General features: G+C 36.0%; 1 protein-coding gene across 3 annotated transcripts in view; it reads left to right on the plus strand.

The window, feature by feature from the left end:
* The first annotated feature begins 1911 nt into the window (after positions 1-1911).
* The window catches only part of taf2 (TAF2 RNA polymerase II, TATA box binding protein (TBP)-associated factor), a 74700-nt gene continuing 53262 nt past the window's right edge, over positions 1912-23349 (plus strand). For all 3 annotated transcript variants that reach the window (XM_067449231.1, XM_067449230.1, XM_067449232.1), the window contains exons 1-8: positions 1912-2248; positions 2390-2444; positions 2881-3041; positions 4905-5023; positions 5340-5481; positions 9042-9273; positions 13578-13762; positions 16888-17001. In XM_067449231.1, coding sequence (XP_067305332.1) covers positions 2199-2248; positions 2390-2444; positions 2881-3041; positions 4905-5023; positions 5340-5481; positions 9042-9273; positions 13578-13762; positions 16888-17001 — 1058 coding nt within the window. In that variant the 5' untranslated portion in view covers positions 1912-2198. The remainder of the gene's footprint in view (positions 2249-2389; positions 2445-2880; positions 3042-4904; positions 5024-5339; positions 5482-9041; positions 9274-13577; positions 13763-16887; positions 17002-23349) is intronic.

The raw sequence follows: 23349 nt of genomic DNA on the forward strand, positions 1-23349 counted from the left end.
GAAACCTGGAAAATGCTGCCTTCGGAGGACACATTTGAAGGCAGGAAGGCATCAAGCTGCATTCGAATCTAATGTTTGCTTCCCTTCCTATCTCTTGAGATACGTTCATCTGATCGATTTTTGAAGGCAGGGTACATGTGTCCTTTGCTGCCTTTGATATCCCATAATCCTGTGCTTTCCATTTAATGACCGTTGAGCTGGGGAAAAAAGATGGCGTCCAGAAGTTGCGTTTGCGGGTCAGTTTGTGTGTAAATGTATGATTTTTACCAACATAAAGTCATTTCTAGCGAGAAATCACTACTGTAGTATTAAATATGTGTTTAGTTCTCACCAAAGCTCGCTCTCTTTTGCTGTAGATCATTAAATTGTTACACTGCCTTAGAAGTCTGCCCGAAATTAGTTTCATGAGAGGTCTTCATGCACAAAACGCTGCCTTACAAGTCATTGTCTGATGAGGCAGCAAGGCAACAAATCAGCAGCCTAGGTTTTCAGGCGCTGCCTACGTCTCCTCTCTGCCGTCACATTATTCAGGTGGAAGTCCGTTTTCTATACATACACATACATGGTACGGGGGCCCAGCAAGATGGTTTGTACCCAGGGCCCAAAATTTGGTGCTACGCCCCTGTCCTCAGGGTCCGGCCACCTCTTCTCGTTGTGCAGTGTTTTTTGCCACACTTTTTCCTTCCCACAGACTTCCCACTGAGGTGCCTTGATACAGCACTCTGGGAACAGCCTATTCGTTCAGAAATCTCTTTCTGTGTCTTACCCTCTCGCTTGAGGGTGTCAATGATGGCCCTCTAGACAGCAGTCAGGTCGGCAGTCTTACCCATGATTGCGGTTTTGAGTAATGAACCAGGCTGGGAATTTTTAAAAGCCCCAGGAATCTTTTGCAGGTTTTTAGAGTTAATTAGTTGATTCAGATGATTTGGTTAATAGCTCGTTTAGAGATCCTTTTCATGATATGCTAATTTTTTGAGATCAGTGATTTCATCAGTATTAAAACAATAAAAGGCCTGACATATTTCAGTTGGTGTGCAATGAATCTAAAATATATGAAAGTTTAATTTTTATCATTACATTATGGAAAATAATGAACTTTATCACAATATGGTAATTTTTTGAGAAGGACCTGTAAAGCACGTTGAGTACCCAGAAAAGCTCTATAATCTATAAATGTAACTTTTTTTTAAAATGATTACTTTATGATATCACCACAAAATTTGATCCATAACATCACCAAAAAAGATATATGATAGAGTTATTGCATGCCAAATAAAAAATATTTATAAAATTATTAAAACAATAATAATACTTTTGTCTTTTATCATCAGATTCTCAGCATTATATTGTCCAAATGTAATCAAAATTTATATTTTCTAAAAAAATAAAAAGTTTGCTAAAAAATGATACAGTTTGACTCTCCTTGACTTTTATATAATGTCAAGGATCGAACAAAAATGCTAAATTTGTTTCACAATGCTGTAACTTTTGATTACTTTGTTATCAACACAAAATTGCAGATGCAGAACACATATGGGAACATCACCAAAAAAAGAATTAGCCTTCTGCCATTTTTGCTCCCTGAGTTATAAATAAGAATTTGTCAAATAAAAATTTAAACTGCTGATAAAACTGCTGATAAAAGACATTGTTTAATATATATATATATATATATATATATATATATATATATATATATATATATATATATATATATATATATATAAAACAATGTCTTTTATCAGCAGTTTCTCAGCATTGAATGTCAAAATGTACGACTTTTTCTGAGGGGGATACTCCAGTACAGTATGTGGCGGTAATGCACCTTAAATGTTGGTTGCCACCACCCACCACAATTTGCCTCCTCTTACGCCCCCTTGAGGACGGACGAAACAGACGAACAGACAAACCTTCATCCGGGAACCCTTAGCGCGGGAGGGCGAAGGTTGCAACATGGCTGAAAACATTCTGAAGGAAATAGTTTTGTTGCTTATCTGCAAAATAGAGAAGGATGTTGTTGATTTTTAACTCTTCACATTCATTTTACAAATTCAAACATGACGAGATGGACTGCAGCGATGTTTGAGCAAGAAAGAATTTGTATTTAAAGCAAGTAGAAATTAAGTTGTTAACGCAACTGAACAAAACACCGCATATCATCTGCTGAGAGGGTTTGAGTGAATAAACCGAAGAGCAGCATGAACCGCAAGAAAGACAAGGGCTTTGAGAGCCCACGACCATATAAACTATAAGTATCAACGATGCACTCTTTTTCACCGCATCCATGACTATGATTGCAGTTGTTTACATGTCAAATCAGGAGTATAAATTAACATCGTATCTTTATGCCGCACGAATTTAATTCTTTACTGTTTGTTTATCTCTTTACAACCCATCAGGTTGTCTGCATCAACAACATCAATTTTCAGAGGAAGTCTGTCATTGTGAGTATTCATTTGTTTTTGAATAATGTGAGCCTGAAGCAGAAAATGTGAAGTAGACAGTATGCAGTAGGTTTCAAACCTAGACAAGGCTTTAAAATCATTTTCCTTTTAACATTTAACAAATACTAAACAGATTAACGTTAGACTCTACAGTCCAATATTAGATATGTCATGAACCTTTAACCTTTAGATTTAATGCAGCTTTTTTTGCATTAGCCAATAATCTCATACATGTACATTAATTTAAATACTTTATGATAACTTTATATATATATGGCATATAGCCTATAAATGAAAAATAGTTGAGTGTTAAAGAAATCCTTTCTTGTTGTACAGTGAGTTAAAGCTATTCTGCTTGGTGATATAGGTCTATTGCACTCATTTCTCGATACATTTCTTTTTTTAAAGCTCTTAATTTTATTTTTTCTCTGACTAGGGTTATGTGGAGCTGACCATCTTTCCAACAGTGATGAACCTGAACCGCATTAAACTGAACAGCAAACAGTGCCGTATCTACAGAGTGAGAGTGAATGATCTTGAGGCTCCATTCATTTACAATGACCCCACACTGGAGGTCTGCCATCATGAATCCAAGCAGTAAGCTGGGCTTTATTTATGAACTCATTATTTAGAAGAAAGAACACACACACACACACACACACGCTCACACTAGATACTATGAAATGAGATGAGAGGATTCTCCCAGCCTGGTATTGTGTGGAAAGAAGTAAAATAAATTGCATTAATATTAATTGTGTAAAGATTTCATCCCAAACCCCCCAATAAAGAAAGAAAGAAATTATGTTTTGCATTTTAAAATAAAGCATTTTTTAGGACAACGTTTTGCATTATCACATGGAAGCCTGTTTAGCCACAGTTGAGTAAAAAAATATGATTCTTTAAGTCATAAGAATGAGCAGCTTTCTCATAATAATGAGAGAATTTCTCGTAATTATGACTTTACATCTTATAATAATGAGAAACTTTCTCGTAATAATGACTTAGTTTTTCATTATTATTAGGACTTAAAAAGTGCTATATAAATAAAGTTGATTTGACTAATAATGAGACACTTTCTCGTAATAATGACTTAACATCTCGTAATAATGAGAAACTTTCTCGTAATAATGACTTGGTTTCTCATTATTATTAGGACTTAAAAAGTGCTATTACAAAAAAGTTGACTTGACTAATAATAAGACTTTCTCGTGATAATTACTTAACATCTCATAATAATAAGTAACTTTCTCATAATTATGACTTAATCCACGCATGTACAATTTGCACATTTGCACCTTTTAACGCCATCAAGCGAGGCGGGCAGCAAGCATTATATGCGCTATTTTATTAATTTTTATTCTTATTTTTTTATTTTACTATCTGTGTACTGTTGTCACTTAAGCTTCTTCTGTCACCAAAACAAATTCCGTGTGTCTGCAAGCTCCTTTTGATTCTGATATTGATTAAATAGGCTACTCTAGTTGAATTTGTCATATGTGCCATTTATTGAAAAATACATTATCATTTTTACAGCAGTATAAGCTATATTTACTGTTGAATGAAAACTGCTCCCTAATCACAACCTCATTTTGCCTTAAAGGTGCTATAAAAAATATCACACATTTTCTAGGCCAAACATTTTTTGTCACATAAAGCAAACATGTCACTATCCAATAGCTGCCTGTCCCCTGAACACACTGAAAAAATGTGGTCTCTGTAGTCAGCACAAGCTCCACAAATAGCAACAAAAACAAACTTGGGCAGTCTCGACAAAGAAACATAACAAACAGTGCTCCAGCCGATAACCGACAAGGATGATTTTGAGGTGGAGGTTTAGGGTTAGTGCGTGTGTACATGAAGGGGTGTGTGTAGAAGAGAGAAGCATAAAGAGGGAAGTTTGAATTATTATTTTGATATGGCCGAGACACGACCATATCAAAAACAATCTAGCTGGCCTCTGTTTTGTTTGACAACACTTCAAACGTCAACAAGAAGTTGCTCCACCCAGGATTGTTTAGAGCAACGTATATTTTTTTTTTCAGCTGTGGTGGAAACAGGCTTCCATAGTATCATGCTTGTCATTGCATAATTTTTTAAGGATATTTAGGATATTTCTTTCCCCAGTTCTTACTGCTGTAAGGTGAAAAATAATAATTGAAATGCTATAGAATCTGTGCATCATATTATTTGTTGTACTGCCTTTATGCTTGTTTTAATATGATTTTCATTATTGTATTTCAAGAAGTGGAATTTGGGGCAGTGTCAGTGCAAAATTAGTTTTTTATTTTTTGTAAAATATCATTTATTTTTCAATTTTATTTTCTATTATCACCTTTGTGATATTTACCTGAGAATATCTGTCAGTATCTAATTTCTCATTTGTAATAATATATTGGTTTTTAAGTGTGTACTTGTCTTCATCTTGGTCCATGTTTTCTTTTGTATCACTGTGGTTAACAGGAGGAACCTGAACTATTTCTCCAGTGCTTACACAGCAGCGGTTAGTGCTGTGGATCCAGATGCTGGGAATGGGGAGCTTTCTATTAAAGTTCCTTCTGAACTCTGGAAACAGGGAGATGGTGAGTAGATCAAGCATCATTTTGTTTTAATTTGGACCTTGGAAATTTAAGTTTTTATGTCTGTTTAAAATTCCAATGGCTTTTGTAACCCGAGGTTTCAACAATGAAACCAGTGAAATGGAAACTGTGATTTCCATTCCTTTCATATTGTGACTCTGACAGATCCTTTCTTTCATATTGTTACACTATTTTGACATCACTAGTGCTCACTATGTCCCTTAATAATGCCTCAAGAAAAGGCATTTTTATGATTGCAAATTAAGGCACAGAAAAATATACATAATAATAATTAGTTTGTCCCAATGTTTGCATGCAGAGATGAAAGTTATGAAGGTGTACATTGAATTCTCATTGGATCAACCGAAAGGAGGGTTGCATTTTGTAGTACCTGATGTAGAAGGAAGTATGGCAGAAAGAGCAGCTCATGTTTTCTCCTTCGGCAACCAGAATTCCACACGGTAAGCTGCAGGTATTCATATGCATGCAAGGGTGTAGATTTGGTTTGAACATCGGGTGGGGGGTGTAAAGCAGGGTCCTGGGGCATGCTCCCTCTTGAAATGTATTTGTTTGCTCATCAATAAATTGTCTTTTGTATCAGTTTGACAAAATTGTACTTTACTTAAAATGTTCTTATACTAAAAATGTTAATATCCTATCATCTCTTGGAATACCATGTGTAAGAATTAAAATAAAAACAAGGACAATTAAACCAGTTGTAAAGAGAAATAAATAAAAAAATGTGAGAAATAGATACCTATCTGCCTGATTCTAAATCCAGGTACCCCTATCTTAGATGGAAGAGAGAGAGCAGGTTCGCAATGTCTCCTGGACTTTACAAGTCGGTCATAAAAAGGTTATAAAAAGATGATGCATAGGTAAGATAAGGTGGAATCAGTCGGACGTACAGTGGTACAGTGCTCATTCAGTAAATGCACAGCTAAACAGATGTGTTTTGAGTCTGTATTTGAATGTGACTACTGTTGTAGCACATCTGATCTGTTCAGGAACTTGGTCCCAACTGTGGCTGGCATAATAGCTAAAAGCAGACTCTCCTTGCTTTAAGTGAACTTTTGGTATTGCTAACTGACTTGAACCTGATGATCTGAGTGTTCTGTTTGGTTTGTATTTAATCAGCATATCTGCAATGTATTGAGGTCCTAGGTCATTGAGTGATTTATAAACATTTATTTTTTTTATTTTTTTTTATAAAGTAATAGTACTTTAAAAATCTATCCTATATGTAACTGGAAGCCAGTGTAAAGACCTGAGCACTGGTGTGATATGGTCATATTTTCTGGTTCTGCTCAGAATCTTAGCTTTTTGTACAAGCTGCAGCTGTCTAATGGTCTTTTTGTGAAGGCCGGTGAGAAGACCATTACAATAGTCCACCCTGCTGGTGATGAAAGCATGAACAGGTTTCTCTTAGTCATGCCTAGGGACAAAGCATCTAATTCTTGCAATATTTTTCAGATGATAGTATGCTGATTTAGTTATTGCTTTGACATGACTACTGAAACTCAGGTCTGACTCCAAAATCACACCAAGATTCCTGACTTGTTTTTTTGTTATTAGACTATAAAGAGACAAATATTCGAGATATATTTTTACTTTATATACTTTATTGATTTTAGATACTTTATAGAGAGATTTGAGAGACAAATAGTCACCAAATGATAATTGCTTACATTGATAGACATCTTTAAGAAGAGCAGCAACACCTCCACCTCTCCTAACCGCTCTGCAGACACTCATAATTGTAAAGTTAGGAGGGGCTGTTTCATTGAGGACTGTTGCACAGCAGTTTTCTTCTAGCCAATTTTCATTTAGAAACAAAAAAATCTAGGTTGTTTTTGATTAAGGCATTGACTAAAAATATTTGTTTCTTAATTGAACGGATGTGCTAACTTAACAGTATTATTTTTTTCCCCCACATTAACCTAAGTTTGACAAGTAACAGGCAGCAGATTAGATGGTTTTGCTATACGTTCTGACAAGGCCTTACACTTCTGTCACGTAAAATAACAGGGATACAGAAAGAGACAGGCACATTGGGTTCCCACTTGTTCTGTAAACATGTGATAAAGTTACTGTTATCATAGCGGGGACACAAAACATCACTGAGGGCTGGAATCAGTTGTTTTTGGTTCATCTACAAGGAGGATGTGTGACCGCATTGTGACCGAAGAACTCTCAGGAGGAGGGGGCCCACAGGCTTGGGTGGTTGTGGGTCTTGACCCTTTTTGGCTGATATCTGGGGGCTTGCAGTGATTGAGTGCGATAGTCTGTTTTTTTTCTCTCAGAAGCTCAGAAGTGGGGATGCTGGAGAGAGGAATAACATGTCTGATTAGGGGGTCTGTTTCTCGTCCAGTTCATGGATTGACCTAGACATTTCGTCCAGCTTCATGGTCAGAATGCGTAATAGGACTCCGCAGTCCTGGGTGAAATGTTACGGTTCAGTGCCATGATCTGTGTCACTGAATCTTGGAACAGTTCAAATCCGTCGCAGTCTGTCCATGGTGAGCTCTGTGGGCAGGCCTCAGCTGGGAGAGTGTCCGTGAGCAGTGGTTGTTGTGGCTGTGTGGTATTAACATTGTCCTTGTGGGGTGTGTCAACTGCATCTCCATTCAGGTCCTGAAATTAAATCCTGTGGTCGTCCATACTCTGTACATGTGTGTGTGCCATCCATGTTGAGTGCGTTGGCACACACAGCTGAAGGATGTTGAAGGGAAAAATAGACTCTTGCACCAAGTTTGTTTGTGTGGAGGCCATTTGATGTAAACAGTAAGATTACAGAACAGTAAGATCTAGAGGACAGAATAGTATGATCCATAAGAGATTAAAGTTGTCGATGAAGTTCACTCCCTTCATGATGCAGGTTTTTTGTTGCAGCTATGTATTAAGCCCAAGCAACTGTGAGAACCTATTTGTTCCTCTTGCTGGCAGTGGTCCACTGATGAATGGCTGAACTTTCAGTTCTCCAAGTGTTTCAAAAAGTTAATTGAAATCCCTCTTAATGAGTTCTTATTGCTCTCTCTGAATATCATTCTTCCCCACATGAATTATAAGTCGATTCAGTACTCCATCCATACTCATTTATTGTAAATCAGCATGTGAATCAGGCCATAGTTTCATGGAGTCAGACATAGAGTGGAATGTGATGTAGAGTTTCATGGTTTCTAAAGAACAAAGACAATAAAGTAGAAAAAAATGTTCTTAAATACAGTTAACACATTTATATAATGTTTTACTAAATAATGAGATTCAAATAATGAGATAATATAATATAATCCAACACTAAACAGTTTTAATATCAAAATAGTAAGAACACTGGAACATAAGAACAGTAAATCACATACAAATCTCAGAATTAAACCCAAACAAACATAACCTCAAGAATTAACATTTATAAAACAATTCAAAAAGAAATAACCAGCTCTACAAAAAGCTTTCATTTAGGAGAGAAGGAACAGGACAGTCTGCTTCAGCTGCATGTTGCACACACAAACACACTAAAAAGTTTGTACTTGCTTGTTTTGGTTGAAGGGGTGTGGGTGTTTTTGCCTTTCCCCCATCCCCCGCAAACTTTGCCTGATTTGAAATGGAAGAAAACGGTGAATTTTTTTTTTTTTTTTTTTCATGACTCTTGCCACTAGATGGCCGTATAGCTCTATATGGAGCAAATGAGTTGTTCTGTATCTAATGTCAAGAGCTCTAATGTAAAAAATAAATAAAAAAATAACAACAGGCATATTAAATCAGAGATTGCAGAGAGAACAGTGACTCGCAGAAAGATTTTGACCATGCATGTGCGCTCGTATCATATGATGTAAATACAAAATACTTTTTTCTTTTTTTTTTGCCACATATCTTGAATTTTTCATTTTAACGCAATTAAAGCATGCACTCTAAATGCACACATGCTACATCACGCAGACAATATATATATCGCACACCCCATATGCATAAAACACTAACCTGTCTGAGTGTACTACTGATTATATTTCCTAATTTTCTCTAGGTTCTGGTTTCCATGTGTAGACTCATACTCTGAGCTGTGTACATGGAAGCTGGAGTTCACAGTGGATGCCTCCATGGTTGCAGTGTCCTGTGGGGACCTAGTGGAGACCGTGTACACCCATGATATGCGAAAGAAGATCTTCCACTACATGCTGCCCATTCCCACTGCGGCCCCCAACATTTCCCTGGCTGTTGGGCCCTTCGAGATTCTGGTGGACCCCTACATGCATGAGGTTTGTGTTAGGAAATCTAATGTCAGTTAGTACATAGTTTAGAAATTTGGATCAAACATTGGATAAATGAAGAAAATGTGACTAGCAGGGTGAAGAGCACAGTTCATAAAACAATATTAAAACATATTTAATATTTGAAATAAATTTGTAAATATATATAATTTTTGTAAATGTAGGTTATTAAAAAATATTAAACTCAAATTGCATTGAATGTAGCTCTACATGTAAAGGTATTGTTTATTTTATTTTATTTTTTTGTCCAAACTTTTCCATCCATAGGTCTAGGGCTGCACAATTAATCAAAATAAAAATGGATTTATGGTTAATACATTTTGTAATTCCCAATAAATGCCAATACACATCACGACCTGCACTGTGAGTTTGGGTTGCGACAGATTTACTTTGTTTTGACTAAGGTAAAGATTTTTGTGGGCAAAAGATTATAGCATTTCACCTGATCAGTTTGAAAACAATAAAGAATGTATTTATTTTAGGTGAAATGTTTTTTTTTCTTTCTGTTTTTATTTTCGTTTTTTAATTTTAGTGCTTTAATTTAAAACTTCAGTTTATTGCCAAAGAAAAGTTTCAAAATTATGCTCGTTATTAACATTATATTACCATCGCATTAAATTACTTTTATTGCAAAAAATAAATCAAATTAAAAACCCTGTTGCAAGGGTTTTTTCTTATATAGCTGTTGGGGTAGTGATGGTAAGTTTGACATCTTTCTGTCTTTTGACTGCTGTAATCCATCTATGTATATTTGTGTGGGTTCGATTCCGGGTTCAATGCCTGCATTTATTTGATCAAAAATACAGAAAAAAAAATGTATATTGTGATATATTATAACAATTTAAAATATTTGGTTTTCAATTTATTTATCATTTATTTCTGTGATGCAAAGCTGAATTTTCAGGATCATTACATCCAGTCTATAACATGATTCATTCTAATATTCTGATTTATTATGAATGTTGGAAATAGTTCTACTAACTAATATATTTGATGAATAAAAGGTTCAAAATAACTGCATTTATTCAAAATAAAAACTAATAATATAAATTAAAAATAATATAAACCTCTTTTACTATAACTTTTTATCAATTTAAAACTACAGGGATTTCAGAATTATTAGGCAAGTTGTATTTTTCAGGATTAATTTTATTATTGAACAACAAACATGTTCTCAATGAACACAAAAAACTCATTAATATCAAAGCTGAATATTTTTGGAAGTTTTAGTTTTTAGTTTTAGCTATTTTAGGGGGATATCTGTGTGTGCAGGTGACTATTACTGTGCATAATTATTAGGCAGCTTAACAAAAAACAAATTTATACCCATTTCAATTATTAATTTTTACCAGTGAAACCAATATAACATCTCAACATTTACAAATATACATTTCTGACATTCAAAAACCAAACAAAAACAAATCAGTGACCAATATAGCCACCTTTCTTTGCAAGGACACTCAAAAGCCTGCCATCCATGGATTCTGTCAGTGTTTGGATCTGTTCACCATCAACATTGCGTGCAGCAGCAACCACAGCCTCCCAGACACTGTTCAGAGAGGTGTACTGTTTTCCCTCCTTGTAAATCCCACATTTGATGATGGACCACAGGTTCTCAATGGGGTTCAGATCAGGTGAACAAGGAGGCCATATCATTAGATTTTCTTCTTTTTTACCCTTTCTTGCCAGCCACGCTGTGGAGTACTTAGGGATGGGACGATACACAAAACTCACGATACGATGCACCTCGATATGCCAGGGTTACAATACGATATGTCACGATACGATATCAATGTTTATTTTTTTCAAATCTGTGATTTTTTTACCACCAAAGTAATGTACTTAAACGAAAGGTAGGATTTTTCTCTTTTTTTGCATTTTGGTTCTATGTTGTTTAAAAAAAGAAGAAGAATTTTTAGAAGTCCGCGACCTAATCTTAAACAGGGGTGCCAATAATTGTGGAGGGCACTGTAGGGCTGTCAATCGATTAAAATATTGAATCGCAATTAACTGCATGATTGTCATGAGTTAACTCGATTTTAAATCGCACCTTTTTAGCAATTGTAAATGTATCTTAAATTAAGTTTAAATTAAGTTTTTAATACTCTAATCAACATAGGTATGGACAAATATGCATTCTTTATGGAAATGTACATTTATTATTAGTGAAACCATACTTATTCAATAATAATCAATACAGTATGAAGACTAGACATATCAAAGGTCATAGATATGTTTATCTAAGAAATTGTTCTCTTAAGCCTAAACTTAAAAATAATGAGTAAGTAACTGTTAGTGATTTCTCTCATTTTAAGAATATAAAGGGAGTTTTTACACTGGCAGTTTAATTCAGAACAGGGCAAAGTTTGTATGAAAAATTGTTAATGTGTACCAGTGAGCGCACCAGAACCACACCATACCTGGAGGAGGTCCATATTACACGAGTAGGAATATAGTGCGGCCCCTTTAAGAGATCCGCATTTCCTGTTGAACTGCCGGTATTTTGCGCGTGCGCGCCGAACTGGGCCGCGATTCCGCGTGGACAGTGTGAAGAACACGGACTCGGGAGCGCGCTTGTTCAGGAAAGTAACCTGTGCATTCGTTTTAGCCGATTGTAATGTATTTAGTTCAATAAAAAAGGTGTACTGTAAGCGGTGATGGTGTTAATGATTTACCTCAGACATGAGCGAGAGTGAGCTGCGGTGCATCGCGCTCAGACTGCAGAGAATGTGCTCAGTGAAAAAAACGCCCTTAATTTTCTTTCTGGAGTCTAATAAAAGTTAAACAGAAAATATGGTAGTTTATGTAGGCAATAACTGCATTTTTGGTTTAGAATATTAATGCTAATGTCAACCCTTTTCTTTCCCTATTAATGTTTGCTGCTGCACCCCACCCTCATTCTACGCAAATCATGCAGCAGTGCCATCTATCTTTATTTCGCGATACATTTTTTTCGACCTCGATGCGTTTCGTCACGTTTTGTATCGCGATATTTTGTCAAACGATATTTCGTCCCATCCCTAGGAGTACTTGGACGAATGTGATGGAGCATTGTCCTGCATGAAAATCATGTTTTTCTTGAAGGATGCAGACTTCTTCCTGTACCACTGCTTGAAGAAGGTGTCTTCCAGAAACTGGCAGTAGGACTGGGAGTTGAGCTTGACTCCATCCTCAACCCGAAAAGGCCCCACCAGCTCATCTTTGATGATACCAACCCAAACCAGTACTCCACCTCCACCTTGCTGGCGTCTGGGTCGGACTGGAGCTCTCTGCCCTGTACCAATCCAGCCACGGGCCCATCCATCTGGCTACTCAAGACTCTCTCTCATTTCATCAGTCCATAAAACCTTAGAAAAATCAGTCTTAAGATATTTCTTGGCCCAGTCTTGACGTTTCAGCTTGTGTGTCTTGTTCAGTGGTGGTCGACTTTCTGCCTTTCTTACCTTGGCCATGTCTCTGAGTATTGCACACCTTGTGCTTTTGGGCACTTCAGTGATGTTGCAGCTCTGAAATATGGCCAGACTGGTGGCAAGTGGCATCTTGGCAGCTGCACACTTGACTTTTCTCAGTTCACGGGCAGTTATTTTGCGCCTTGGTTTTTCCACACGCTTCTTGCGACCCTGTTGACTATTTTGAATGAAACGCTTGATTGTTCGATGATCACGCTTCAGAAGCTTGGCTATTTTAAGACTGCTGCATCCCTCTGCAATATATCTCACTATTTTTGACTTTTCTGAGCCTGTCAAGTCCTTCTTTTGACCCATTTTGCCAAAGGAAAGGAAGTTGCCTAATAATTATGCACACCTGATATAGGGTGTTGATGTCATTAGACCACACACCTTCTCATTACAGAGATGCACATCACCTAATATGCTTAATTGGTAGTAGGCTTTCCGGCCTATACAGCTTGGAGTAAGACAACATGCATAACGAGGATGATGTGGTCAAAATACTCTTTTGCCTAATAATTCTGCACTCCCTGTAATAAAATTGATTTAGTTTAAAAAAATAAAAAAATGACTGACCCCAAATTACTTACCAGTATTGTGTATTGTTGTTACAAAAGATTTCTATTTTTTAAAACATTTGCTTCTTTTAAATGTTTTTTTTTTTAAAACTTTTTATTCATCAAAGTATCCTAAAAGAAATATATATATATATATATATATCATCATGATTTCCCAGATTTAGAGATTTAACTTTTTTTTCACATGTAAATGTTTTTCAATGTAATTATTGTTGCTAGCTTTATTCACTAAATTGTTATAAATCAAAATATTGTGCTTTCACAGGTGACTCATTTTTGCTTGCCTCAGCTACTGCCACTCCTGAAGCACACCATGTCCTACCTACATGAGATTTTTGAGTTCTATGAGGAGATTCTCACCTGTCGCTACCCATATGCATGCTTTAAGACCGTCTTTGTGGATGAGGCTTATGTGCAGATCTCATCATATGCATCAATGAGTATTTTCAGGTATGTTTATAAATGACATTACGAATCAAAATGGTCTTTGGTGGACAAACATGGTCATCCATACAGGGTACAAACTACCCTATACATGTGAATTGCAAGCCCGGTACTGATGACAATTCAAAAAAAAAAAAAATTCATAGAAACAGTTTGTTGTAATAATTTTTCCTATTTATTCATGAAATAATAATACAAAAGAATATACATTATATAGATTACAGGAAGCAAGCAAAGATCACTGCCATTATAATCACTGAAGCTGCTAATTATTATTGTTCAACGTTAGGTTCACAAAGCTGAACTCTTGCGAAAATTCCCGTTATAATCAATTAAACGGTCTATGCTGTGCAATGAAGTCTTAATCTTTTATTAGCTCTAACGTAAAGCTTCTGCGACGAAAAACAGTTCTAAACTGCTTTACGCCTTTATCTATTGCTTAAAAGATTTGTTTTTACTAGTGCTGGGCAACGATTAAAATGTTTAATCACGTTTAATCGCACAATTTTCTGTGATTAATTGCGATTAATCGCAGTATGCGCAAAATTCAATAATGAATACAAAAGTAGTGTATTGCATACTTTTATTTTAAAAGTGCTGCTATATGAACAAAAGTACATTAATATAGGGTTTGCAAACACTTTAAACAAATATGGTGCTTTTTTACAGCAGTTTAGAGTTAGTAACAGTTACAATGTTTCTTGTAAATATCAACTTAAACATAAATTTAATCAAATCGAATATAAAACCAAAACTATTTGCAACTGCCAGGGCATTAACATTTTGTTTGGTTGGGTATAAAAAAAACAACCTAGAGTAGGTATACATATATTGATTTTCAAGTAATATATTGTCTTCTATCAGCTTTTACATAGGCCTACTTAAATCTGCATATTTGTGATATTCACCCCAGGGTGTTGATTAATAAATTCAGTTATAATAGTAAAGACACTATAGGGCTGTTACAAATCAAATCAAATTATTTAAACTGCAAAAATACAGCTGCAATAAATTGTTATTTTGATGTTTGATTAAGATTGAAGTTCTAAATAAAAACATGCAATCACACTTTTAAACATAACCGCCAATAGGGGGCAGCAAGTGATCGTCTTAATAAGTGAGTCATCGAGTCGTTTATTCAAATGATTAATTCAAAACGCTGAATCATTCAGTAACAAAACACCGAGCTGAGTGTTGCTTTCCTTTGGAACTATTTTCGTCGGTGAAATAAAACAAAAAAGGTTGTTTGGGTCTAAAATTTAAGTAACTTAATATTAATTAGGTTATTTGTTTTTTAACTATACCAGTCATGCTACACAATTCACGATTGCAAAGTCAACTTGTGTTATTGACAATATCATAAATCATAAATATCAACAACTATAAAAAATTCAGTTTTACACCAGTATGTTTCTTCTGTGAGTTTATATTGCTGCTCAATTGTTTAGATTTTTTCCACGAATGTCTCTCACAAAGAGACAGGCAACGCAAGCCTCAACGCAACTTTGTTACCAGAGGCAGAGATACACTCACCAATCGCTGTTTACATTGAATATAATAAAAACAACAACAAAAAATCTGAATCATTTTTGCGTTTCTGGTTATTTTAATATTTTATTTGTCCCAGACAAAGATGTCAAGCCATTGGCTTACAGACAGCCCTGTATTCTCTTGTGACCAATGATTTATCTGTATGTGTATTCAGAGGCAGTGAGCAATGGGCTTTCAATATATAATAATTATTAACTAAGTTAAGGCACAATAAAATAATTGTTGGCATTAATGCGTTAACGCGATAACACGCTAACTTGCCCAGCCCTAGTTTTTACCATACATGTTGAAAATAAAAAAAATGAAAATTAGCCTATGATTTACTCACCCTCAAGTCATCCTAGGTGTAAATGACAATCTTCTTTCAGACTAATAAAATCTGAGTTATATTTAAAAAGTCCTGGCTAATCCAAGCATTATAATAGCAGTTAGTTGTAGTTGTTAGTTGTTTTTTAAGTCCATAAAAAATGCAGCTGTCCGTCAAATAATGTGCAACTTACGGCTCTGGGGGCTTCTGAAGCAAAGCAATGCATTTGTGTAAGAAACACGTTAATATTTAAAACTTAAAGCTTCAGCCGATCGCCTTCTGTGGAAAAAGTGTTTGAAGTGCCTTTTTGCAATTCAAGATACTTACGTCACTTTTCCCATACATTGAATATGGAAGGCAATCGGCCAACACTTAAATTTATAAAGTTTGAAATATGAATATTTTTCTTACACAAACTCATCGATTTGCATCAGAAGGCCTTTATTTACGCCCCAGAGGGGCATTGTTTTTAGAGTCCATTAAAAAAATAAATCTGTCCATAAAATAAAGAGCTACAGCTACTTAAAAAGCTTTGATTAGCCAGGACTTTTTAAATATAAATCAAATTTAATTTGTCTGAAAGAAGAATGTCTGAATATACACCTAGGATGACATGAGGGGTGAGTAAATCATGGGCTAATTTTCATTTTTGGGTGAACACCTTGAAGTCTTCTTTCATTGTAACCCGTGGTGTGTTTCAGTCACACGATGGCACCAGAGTGTCATGTCATCCTAGCATATAAGTAGTACCGGTCAAGATAACTCGTAGTATCTGGATGAGTGATTAGTGTGTTATTCAGTTTGGCGGTTGTTATCTGGGAATAACATACCGCTAGAATGTGGGATTGACCAATCAGAATCAAGTATTTTACAGAGTCGTGTAATAAAGTATAAGCACTTAACACTGGTCAAAATTTGTTTTTGTTCAGTGCAAGTTATTCACACTTTTAAATCCTTTCATATACTATATAAAGATATAATAAATATAATGAAATGGTTGACAAGTATGCAGAGCTAACACAAAAACTGCCATTTTTAAAGCGGCTTCTGACTAACTTCTAACAAAAAAACATTATTAAATTATCAAATAAATCTTTGGAGGGACAAAATATTTTAAATGGAGCAATAAAAACCCAGCTTTAGCTCTATATGTACTTGTGTCGTTTTTAAATTTTTCTTTTGTGAGATGAATTTCAAAGGTTTTATTAATAGAAGCTACAATGTGATTTGATGCACTGTTTGATTTTGTGTCTGTGGTTTTTGTTTCTCTTAGTACCAACCTTCTGCACAGTGGTATGATCATAGATCAGACTCCGATGACCAGGCGCTTTCTGGCTCAAGCTCTGGCCCAGCAGTTTTTTGGCTGCTTCATCTCTAGGATGTCCTGGTAAGTGGGTAGGAATGGGGAGACCCAGGGTGGGAAGTTAGCACCCGCCATTGGTACTTTTTCAAAGTGGCAATGTACTTTGCCTTGTATTACCGCCACAGTGGTGGTTGGATTGCAAAATATTTTTTTATTGGTTACTACTTTAAACATTAATTATAATGGATTGGACAGCTTTATATAATTTAAATAATGCTGTTGCTAGTAACAATAATGCACTTTTGTTGAGTAACTCACTCACAATAACAACAAAGGCTGTGAAATCAGGGACAGCGACGGCGCCAGGGGAGGTCTTGGCGCCTTGACCACCCCACCCCCCCATATATATATATATATATATATATATATGTATGTATGTATGTATGTATGTATGTATATCCAGGATAAAGATAAAAATCTATGCAAGTATGCGTTAAAAGGGAAATAAAAGGGTTAGTAACATTACTTTGAAAAAAAGTGCAGTTATAGGGTACATAAGCTACCATATTTTCTGCTTAACTTTTATTAGACTCCAGGTTGAAATTAGTCATTTTTTCACTAAGCACATTCTCTGCAGTCTGAGCGTGATGCACTGCAAGTTCACTCTCGCTCATGTCTGAGGTAAATCATTAACACCATCACAGCTTACAGCAGGCCTACGTGTGTTTTATTGAACTAAATGCATCACAAACGGCTAAAACGAAAATGCAGGTTACTTTTCTGAATAAGAGCGCCCCCAAGTCCGTGTTCTTCACACTGTTCATGTGAATTGTGATTTGCAGCACACTTAAATTAACATAATAATTTAAGGTACATTTAGAACTGATAAGAAATTGCGATTTAAATATTTTAATCGATTGACAGCCCTAAAAAAATATAAACATAAGAATTACTGCAACGCACTATGAATGTCGCGGTGCATTGCACCATTGCGTTCAAGGCACTGCAACGAATACGCAAGCTAAACCTGTAGCTTGAAGCTAAAAATTTTTTTTCTCGTGGAGATACATAAACTTTCCAACATGCATGGCATAATTTTTGGAATGACATGGGAGAAAAAAAAAGTTTTAGTCGCATCATATCAGTTAATGTAAAATGCATTTGGGCCTATATAACGTTAGTACTGTAATTCCTCAAATAAAGACTGGGGCCTTTATTTACTTGAACTGCCGATGGGAACCAGCTTTTATTTGAAGCAGGCTTTTATTAGGGGCAGGCCTTTATTTCTAATTCCATCTGTTTAAAATATAACTGCTTTAAGTAAACCGTTTTCAATTTAAAGTGATCGTTCCAGTGGACAAATATCATTGATTTATTTAAGAAACATTTGCAAAAATATCAACATACAACAACATAATACACATTTTTTGTAACTCCGCGCGCAGCTCCGCATTCGAAGATGAACGAGTTCTCAGCGAATCTAGCCGAGCATGATGATGCTTTTTCCTGTTGGTTTATAGAACAATTACTCCGAGTCGCCCTGTGTCGTTTCAAAGAATAGCACAAAGGCGAGCAGGTCAAGTATAAACGCCTCGTCCGTTTGGGGAGGAGCGTGCGCAGTCAGCGGAGGCTCGCGCCGTGGAGACAGGCGAAAATATAAACAAGGCGCGAGACGAACAGAACAGACTTCTGCCCCAGTCTGTTCAGCCACACTTTCTCTTTCACATTTTAAAAGCTCATCTTCAGTGTAACTGTTATTCCGGTTAAAATGGATAAGGTTCGGGATCTGCACCAAAGTAAATATCTTCTGAAGCTTCTCTCACAAAGGTCTCCAAGGTGCGATCTCTGCAAGCAGATCGTCACGCTGGTTATGTTGACAGAAGTTTGCCTATTTTCAGGCGCTGTGTAATATCATTGCGCCACTGCACCCATGATGGCCGCAAAGTTCCTACGCAGAAACGAGAAAGAAGTTCTTAGCTATAACGGTCTAAAAAATAGGTCTAACTTTTAATTTTTCGTCGGTCTTCGTACACGATGTAACTATAGAAGTGTCAAGTTTTAAATGGGAAAAATATTGAAAGTCTTGTCTTTTTTTTTTTGAGCACTGATGCTAATGGACTCATATGATCAAGGGGGTAATCTAGCACTCGGAAAGCGTTCCACCCATTAGGGGTGTAAGAAAATATTGATACATGTGAATATCGCAATATTATGTTTGGCGATACTGTATAGATTCTCAAAAACACTTTACACCACTTTATTTACATCCAAGATTCATGGCTTTGTGTTCGGTTTAAACCACGGAATGTATAACACTCAACCGCTAGATGGCAGTGTTATCTAAGAAAGTATAACTGACGCGGAGCCGGAGAAGCACAAGGTAAAAGTGTGTGCATCGCTAGTGTTTGCATTAGCAAACCCAGCTCTCAAGACGATAGCATGATTCCGCTCGTGCAGTATACAGAGCTGAAGTGTGGACTCATTTTGGCTTCAGCTAAAAAGAAGCCACTAAGGAAATCGACAAGAATCATTTTGTTTGCAAAAAAGTTAAAATCTAATAATCGGGAAACGCATTGAAACTAAGAGCTCGCTTAACATCCTGACGTCACCCACGCTGCTGAGAAGCATTTCGATAGAATGTACTGCAAGTTTTCCTCTCAGTAACAAACACACACCAAAACTGACAGCGGTGGCAGCAGAATGAAAGATCATAGCGATGTGGATATGGATGCACCAGCTCTGCAGTTCTGCAGTTCAGTATTGATATGGCACTTTATACAATAGACTGCTTTATAGAAAATAGCTTAACTGTATTAAATATAAAACAAAGTTATTTAGTCATGAAATGGACTGCACTTTCTGTTGTTAAATAGCCACTGCTATACTGTGAAGTGTGAACCTTTAAAACATAGGCTATACACATAAAGAATATTGCAGTCACTTTACATTTTACTTTACTCAGATTGCACAAAATAGGGATTAGTGATATAAATTATACTTTATTAATTAAATAAAATACTGTCTCGTGTTTTAGGCATATGGTTGTTCTTTATTCTTTTAAATTATATATTTTTAAAAGCACAAAAAAGAAATATCGCAATATATTGCCTCTCTTACAATATCGCAATATATTACAATATATTGTATCGTAACCCCTGTATCGTGATACGTATTGTATTGCCAGATTCTTGCCAATACACAGCCCTAGTGGCCATAGCTAACCAAGCCATCACCTGCTTCTAGCATCCCATTGACTCCCATTCATTTTTGCATCACTTTGACAGTGAAAAACTTTACATCTGAGGCGTTTAAAGACTCCATTTGTCCATTGTTTATTAATAAAGAAACACGACAATGCATAAAAGTCTCCATTACCTTGTATCTTACACTATCGCCCTGTAGAAGCTGTTTTTGTAAAAATAGGCTAACCATTGCGTCATAACCAACGCGACTCTGTCGTACAGTAGAGAAATTACTGTATAGACAGGAGGAGACACTCTTTTACTGTCTATGAGACAGTTGGGGGGACATGGAAACATAAAGTCCGATAAAGTCCAGGGAGAATGGGGAGAAGCCCATATTGAGCCAAACGCAACAGGACAAAACATTTAAACAATGTGATTCAATTTCACTTTTCACAACTACTAGAAGACCTACAACTGTCAGACAGGTTGCTTACGTCATATCTAAGTCTTCAAGCTCAGTCTGAGCCTGCTCAGTACGCTCAGCCATCAGGAAGTGAGTGCATCTAATTGACTTCATTTTTCGCAATAGACCTGATGGCGTATAATGTGTATAAGCTCGCTCAAGGGGAGCTAAACTATTTAGTGCTTTGTAAGCAATTAGTAAGATTTTAAAATGTATACAATGTTTAATAGGGAGCTAGTACAGTGTTGACAACTGGACTAATAGCATACTTCCTGGTTCTAGTAAGTACTCGAGCTGCTGCATTTTAGAATTCCAGCTAGGGATGGGTACCGAAAACCGGTATTAAACGGGCCCCGGGGGTGAATTTTGAAAGACCGTAGTATCGATAAGCTCGGACGTTATCGGTTCTGCTGTCTGTACTTTTGAAAATACACGTGACGAGAGAGAGAGAGACTAATAAATGTGGGGAGCCGCAAGAGATTTAGATTTTGTCTTCCAAAGATTATAATAATAATAATATATATGTCTAGCGCAACTTAATTCCCTTTGTAGCAGTAGCCTACGCCGCCATTTCTCCCTAAAACTCAAAAGTAATGACAGAATCAGCACGATCGTTGATTGTTGTAAAATACAGTCTAGCTACTGTTGGTAAATTGTGGGATGCGTTTAATAATAAAAAGAGCGATTAAAAGCACAAAAATGTGCGCAAGAGATTGTTCCCAAGTCGGCACGCGCTCTGAAACAGCCGCAACGAGACGAGCAAATTACACTTTCGGTTTCACATTCGCGTCTAAACGATCAAATGTACTAAAACATCTGTGTCAAAATGACCGACTTGGAGTCTCTTAAACACAACACAGTTTGTGTCTAAAATGGATGTAGTTATTATGGATATAGTCAGGAGAAAATGTAGTGCATCTGCCTATTATCAGTCGCCTAGATCTGCACATCTGTCTTAAATAGGCAGCAGTGTAAATAAACATGCTGACGAATTACTGCGAATTAAACAACCAAATGCAAAGAGCAAATCACTCACAGCTCTTGAATGAATAACTTCAGCTTTAATAAGCATTATTTTGACTATTTATGATGAACAGTGTTATTTAACATTTGATTACTAGAATTCTTCCTAAAATGAAAGCACTGCATGTGTAGGCTGTGTATTTTTGTTAATTGTTCGTGTATATATATATATATATATATATATATATATATATATATAAAATCTCAAAAAGTACCGATAAGAATACCGTTAAAGTACCGGACCGATAAGCAGTATCGGTAAGAGTAGTAATACCGTTAAAACCTTAACGATACCCATCCCTAATTCCAGCTGGATTTTTTTTTTTTTTTAAGCGGGCAGGGCAACCACCCAGTAGAGCATTACAATAATCTAGCCTTGAGGTCATGAACACATGAACCAACTGTTGAGAATTTTGCATTGGACACGTGCCATAATTTACATATATATTTTAAGATGGAAGAATGCAGTTTTACAGATGTTAGAAACGTGGCTTTCAAATAAAAGATTGGTATCAAAGAGTACACCCAGGTTCCTAACTGTCAATGAGGGCTTGACAGAGCAGTCATCAAGTGTTAGACAGTAGTCTGGGTTACTATTTGTGTAGTTTTTTTTGTCCAATAATAATACAAATTAAAAAAAAAAAAATCTGAATTCTATTGCAGGGAATTACTAGTCTAATTTTTATATCATCTATGGATTCCGTTAATCTTGTGAATTGGTAAGTTTCGTCAGGGCATGAAGAATTATAGAGCTGAGTATTGTCAGCATAACAGAGAAAACTAACACCATGCTTTCTAATGATATCTCCCAGTGGTAGCATATACAGGGTGAAAAACAACAGTCCTAGATCTGAGCCCTGGGGTACTCCAAATTGAACTTGTAACGGTGTTACATCTCTTCATTTACTGCTACAAACTGATAACGGTCAGATAAGTATAATTAAAACAATGTCAATGCATGTAAGAAAGAAAAGAAAAAGCACTACCTGCTAGCAAAAGGATTACAACAGTTTTGACACCAGAGTACACAAACAACAAAGTGTGCAAATTAAAGGGATAGTTCACCCAAAAATGAAAATTGTCATCATTTAGTCATTTTTGGGTGAATTATCACTTTAACTGCAACACAATACAAAAGTCAGCTTACTAGTTTTACATGCAATTGCAGGAACACACAAGTGAATGGAGAAGTGAACATAACAATTTGAATTGACAGCAAAATTGTTTGTTACGCCTTTCTTTGATTAAAAAAAAAAAAAAGGTATTTATTTATTTATTTTCAAAATAATCCTTATGACACTGGTATCATTTGGCAGGTTTCTCCTCGAATAGTTTTAATGAACTCACCATGCCATTTTGTCACTTGCAAAATCATCAACAAAAGGAACCAGATATCTGTCTCCCTTTAAAACTGCACCACACACACCTTACGATTTTGTTCTCATATATTCATTTCATTTTGGTGGCTTAAGACAATACGAAAAATTAAAAGCTACTGTAGAGCCACTACTCACCGGGGATGAACTGGGGATATAACAAATCTTCTTGCCAAATCAATTTTGTTTTACATTTGGTGCTTGTTGAATATTTTTTGGTTTTGATTCAGGATTTTTTCCTTCTGGCTTTATATTCAAACTCAACATGGTCTATGAAGTATGAACCTTACCCTTATCCTTGAGCAAGACATTTAACCCACTATTGGGTTACAAAAAAATACTGTACTCTTGCTTGAAAATATCTGAAAAGTAGGTATATGCAAGA

Source organism: Pseudorasbora parva, chromosome 7 (genome assembly GCF_024679245.1).
Source record: "Pseudorasbora parva isolate DD20220531a chromosome 7, ASM2467924v1, whole genome shotgun sequence".
NCBI lineage: Eukaryota > Metazoa > Chordata > Actinopteri > Cypriniformes > Gobionidae > Pseudorasbora > Pseudorasbora parva.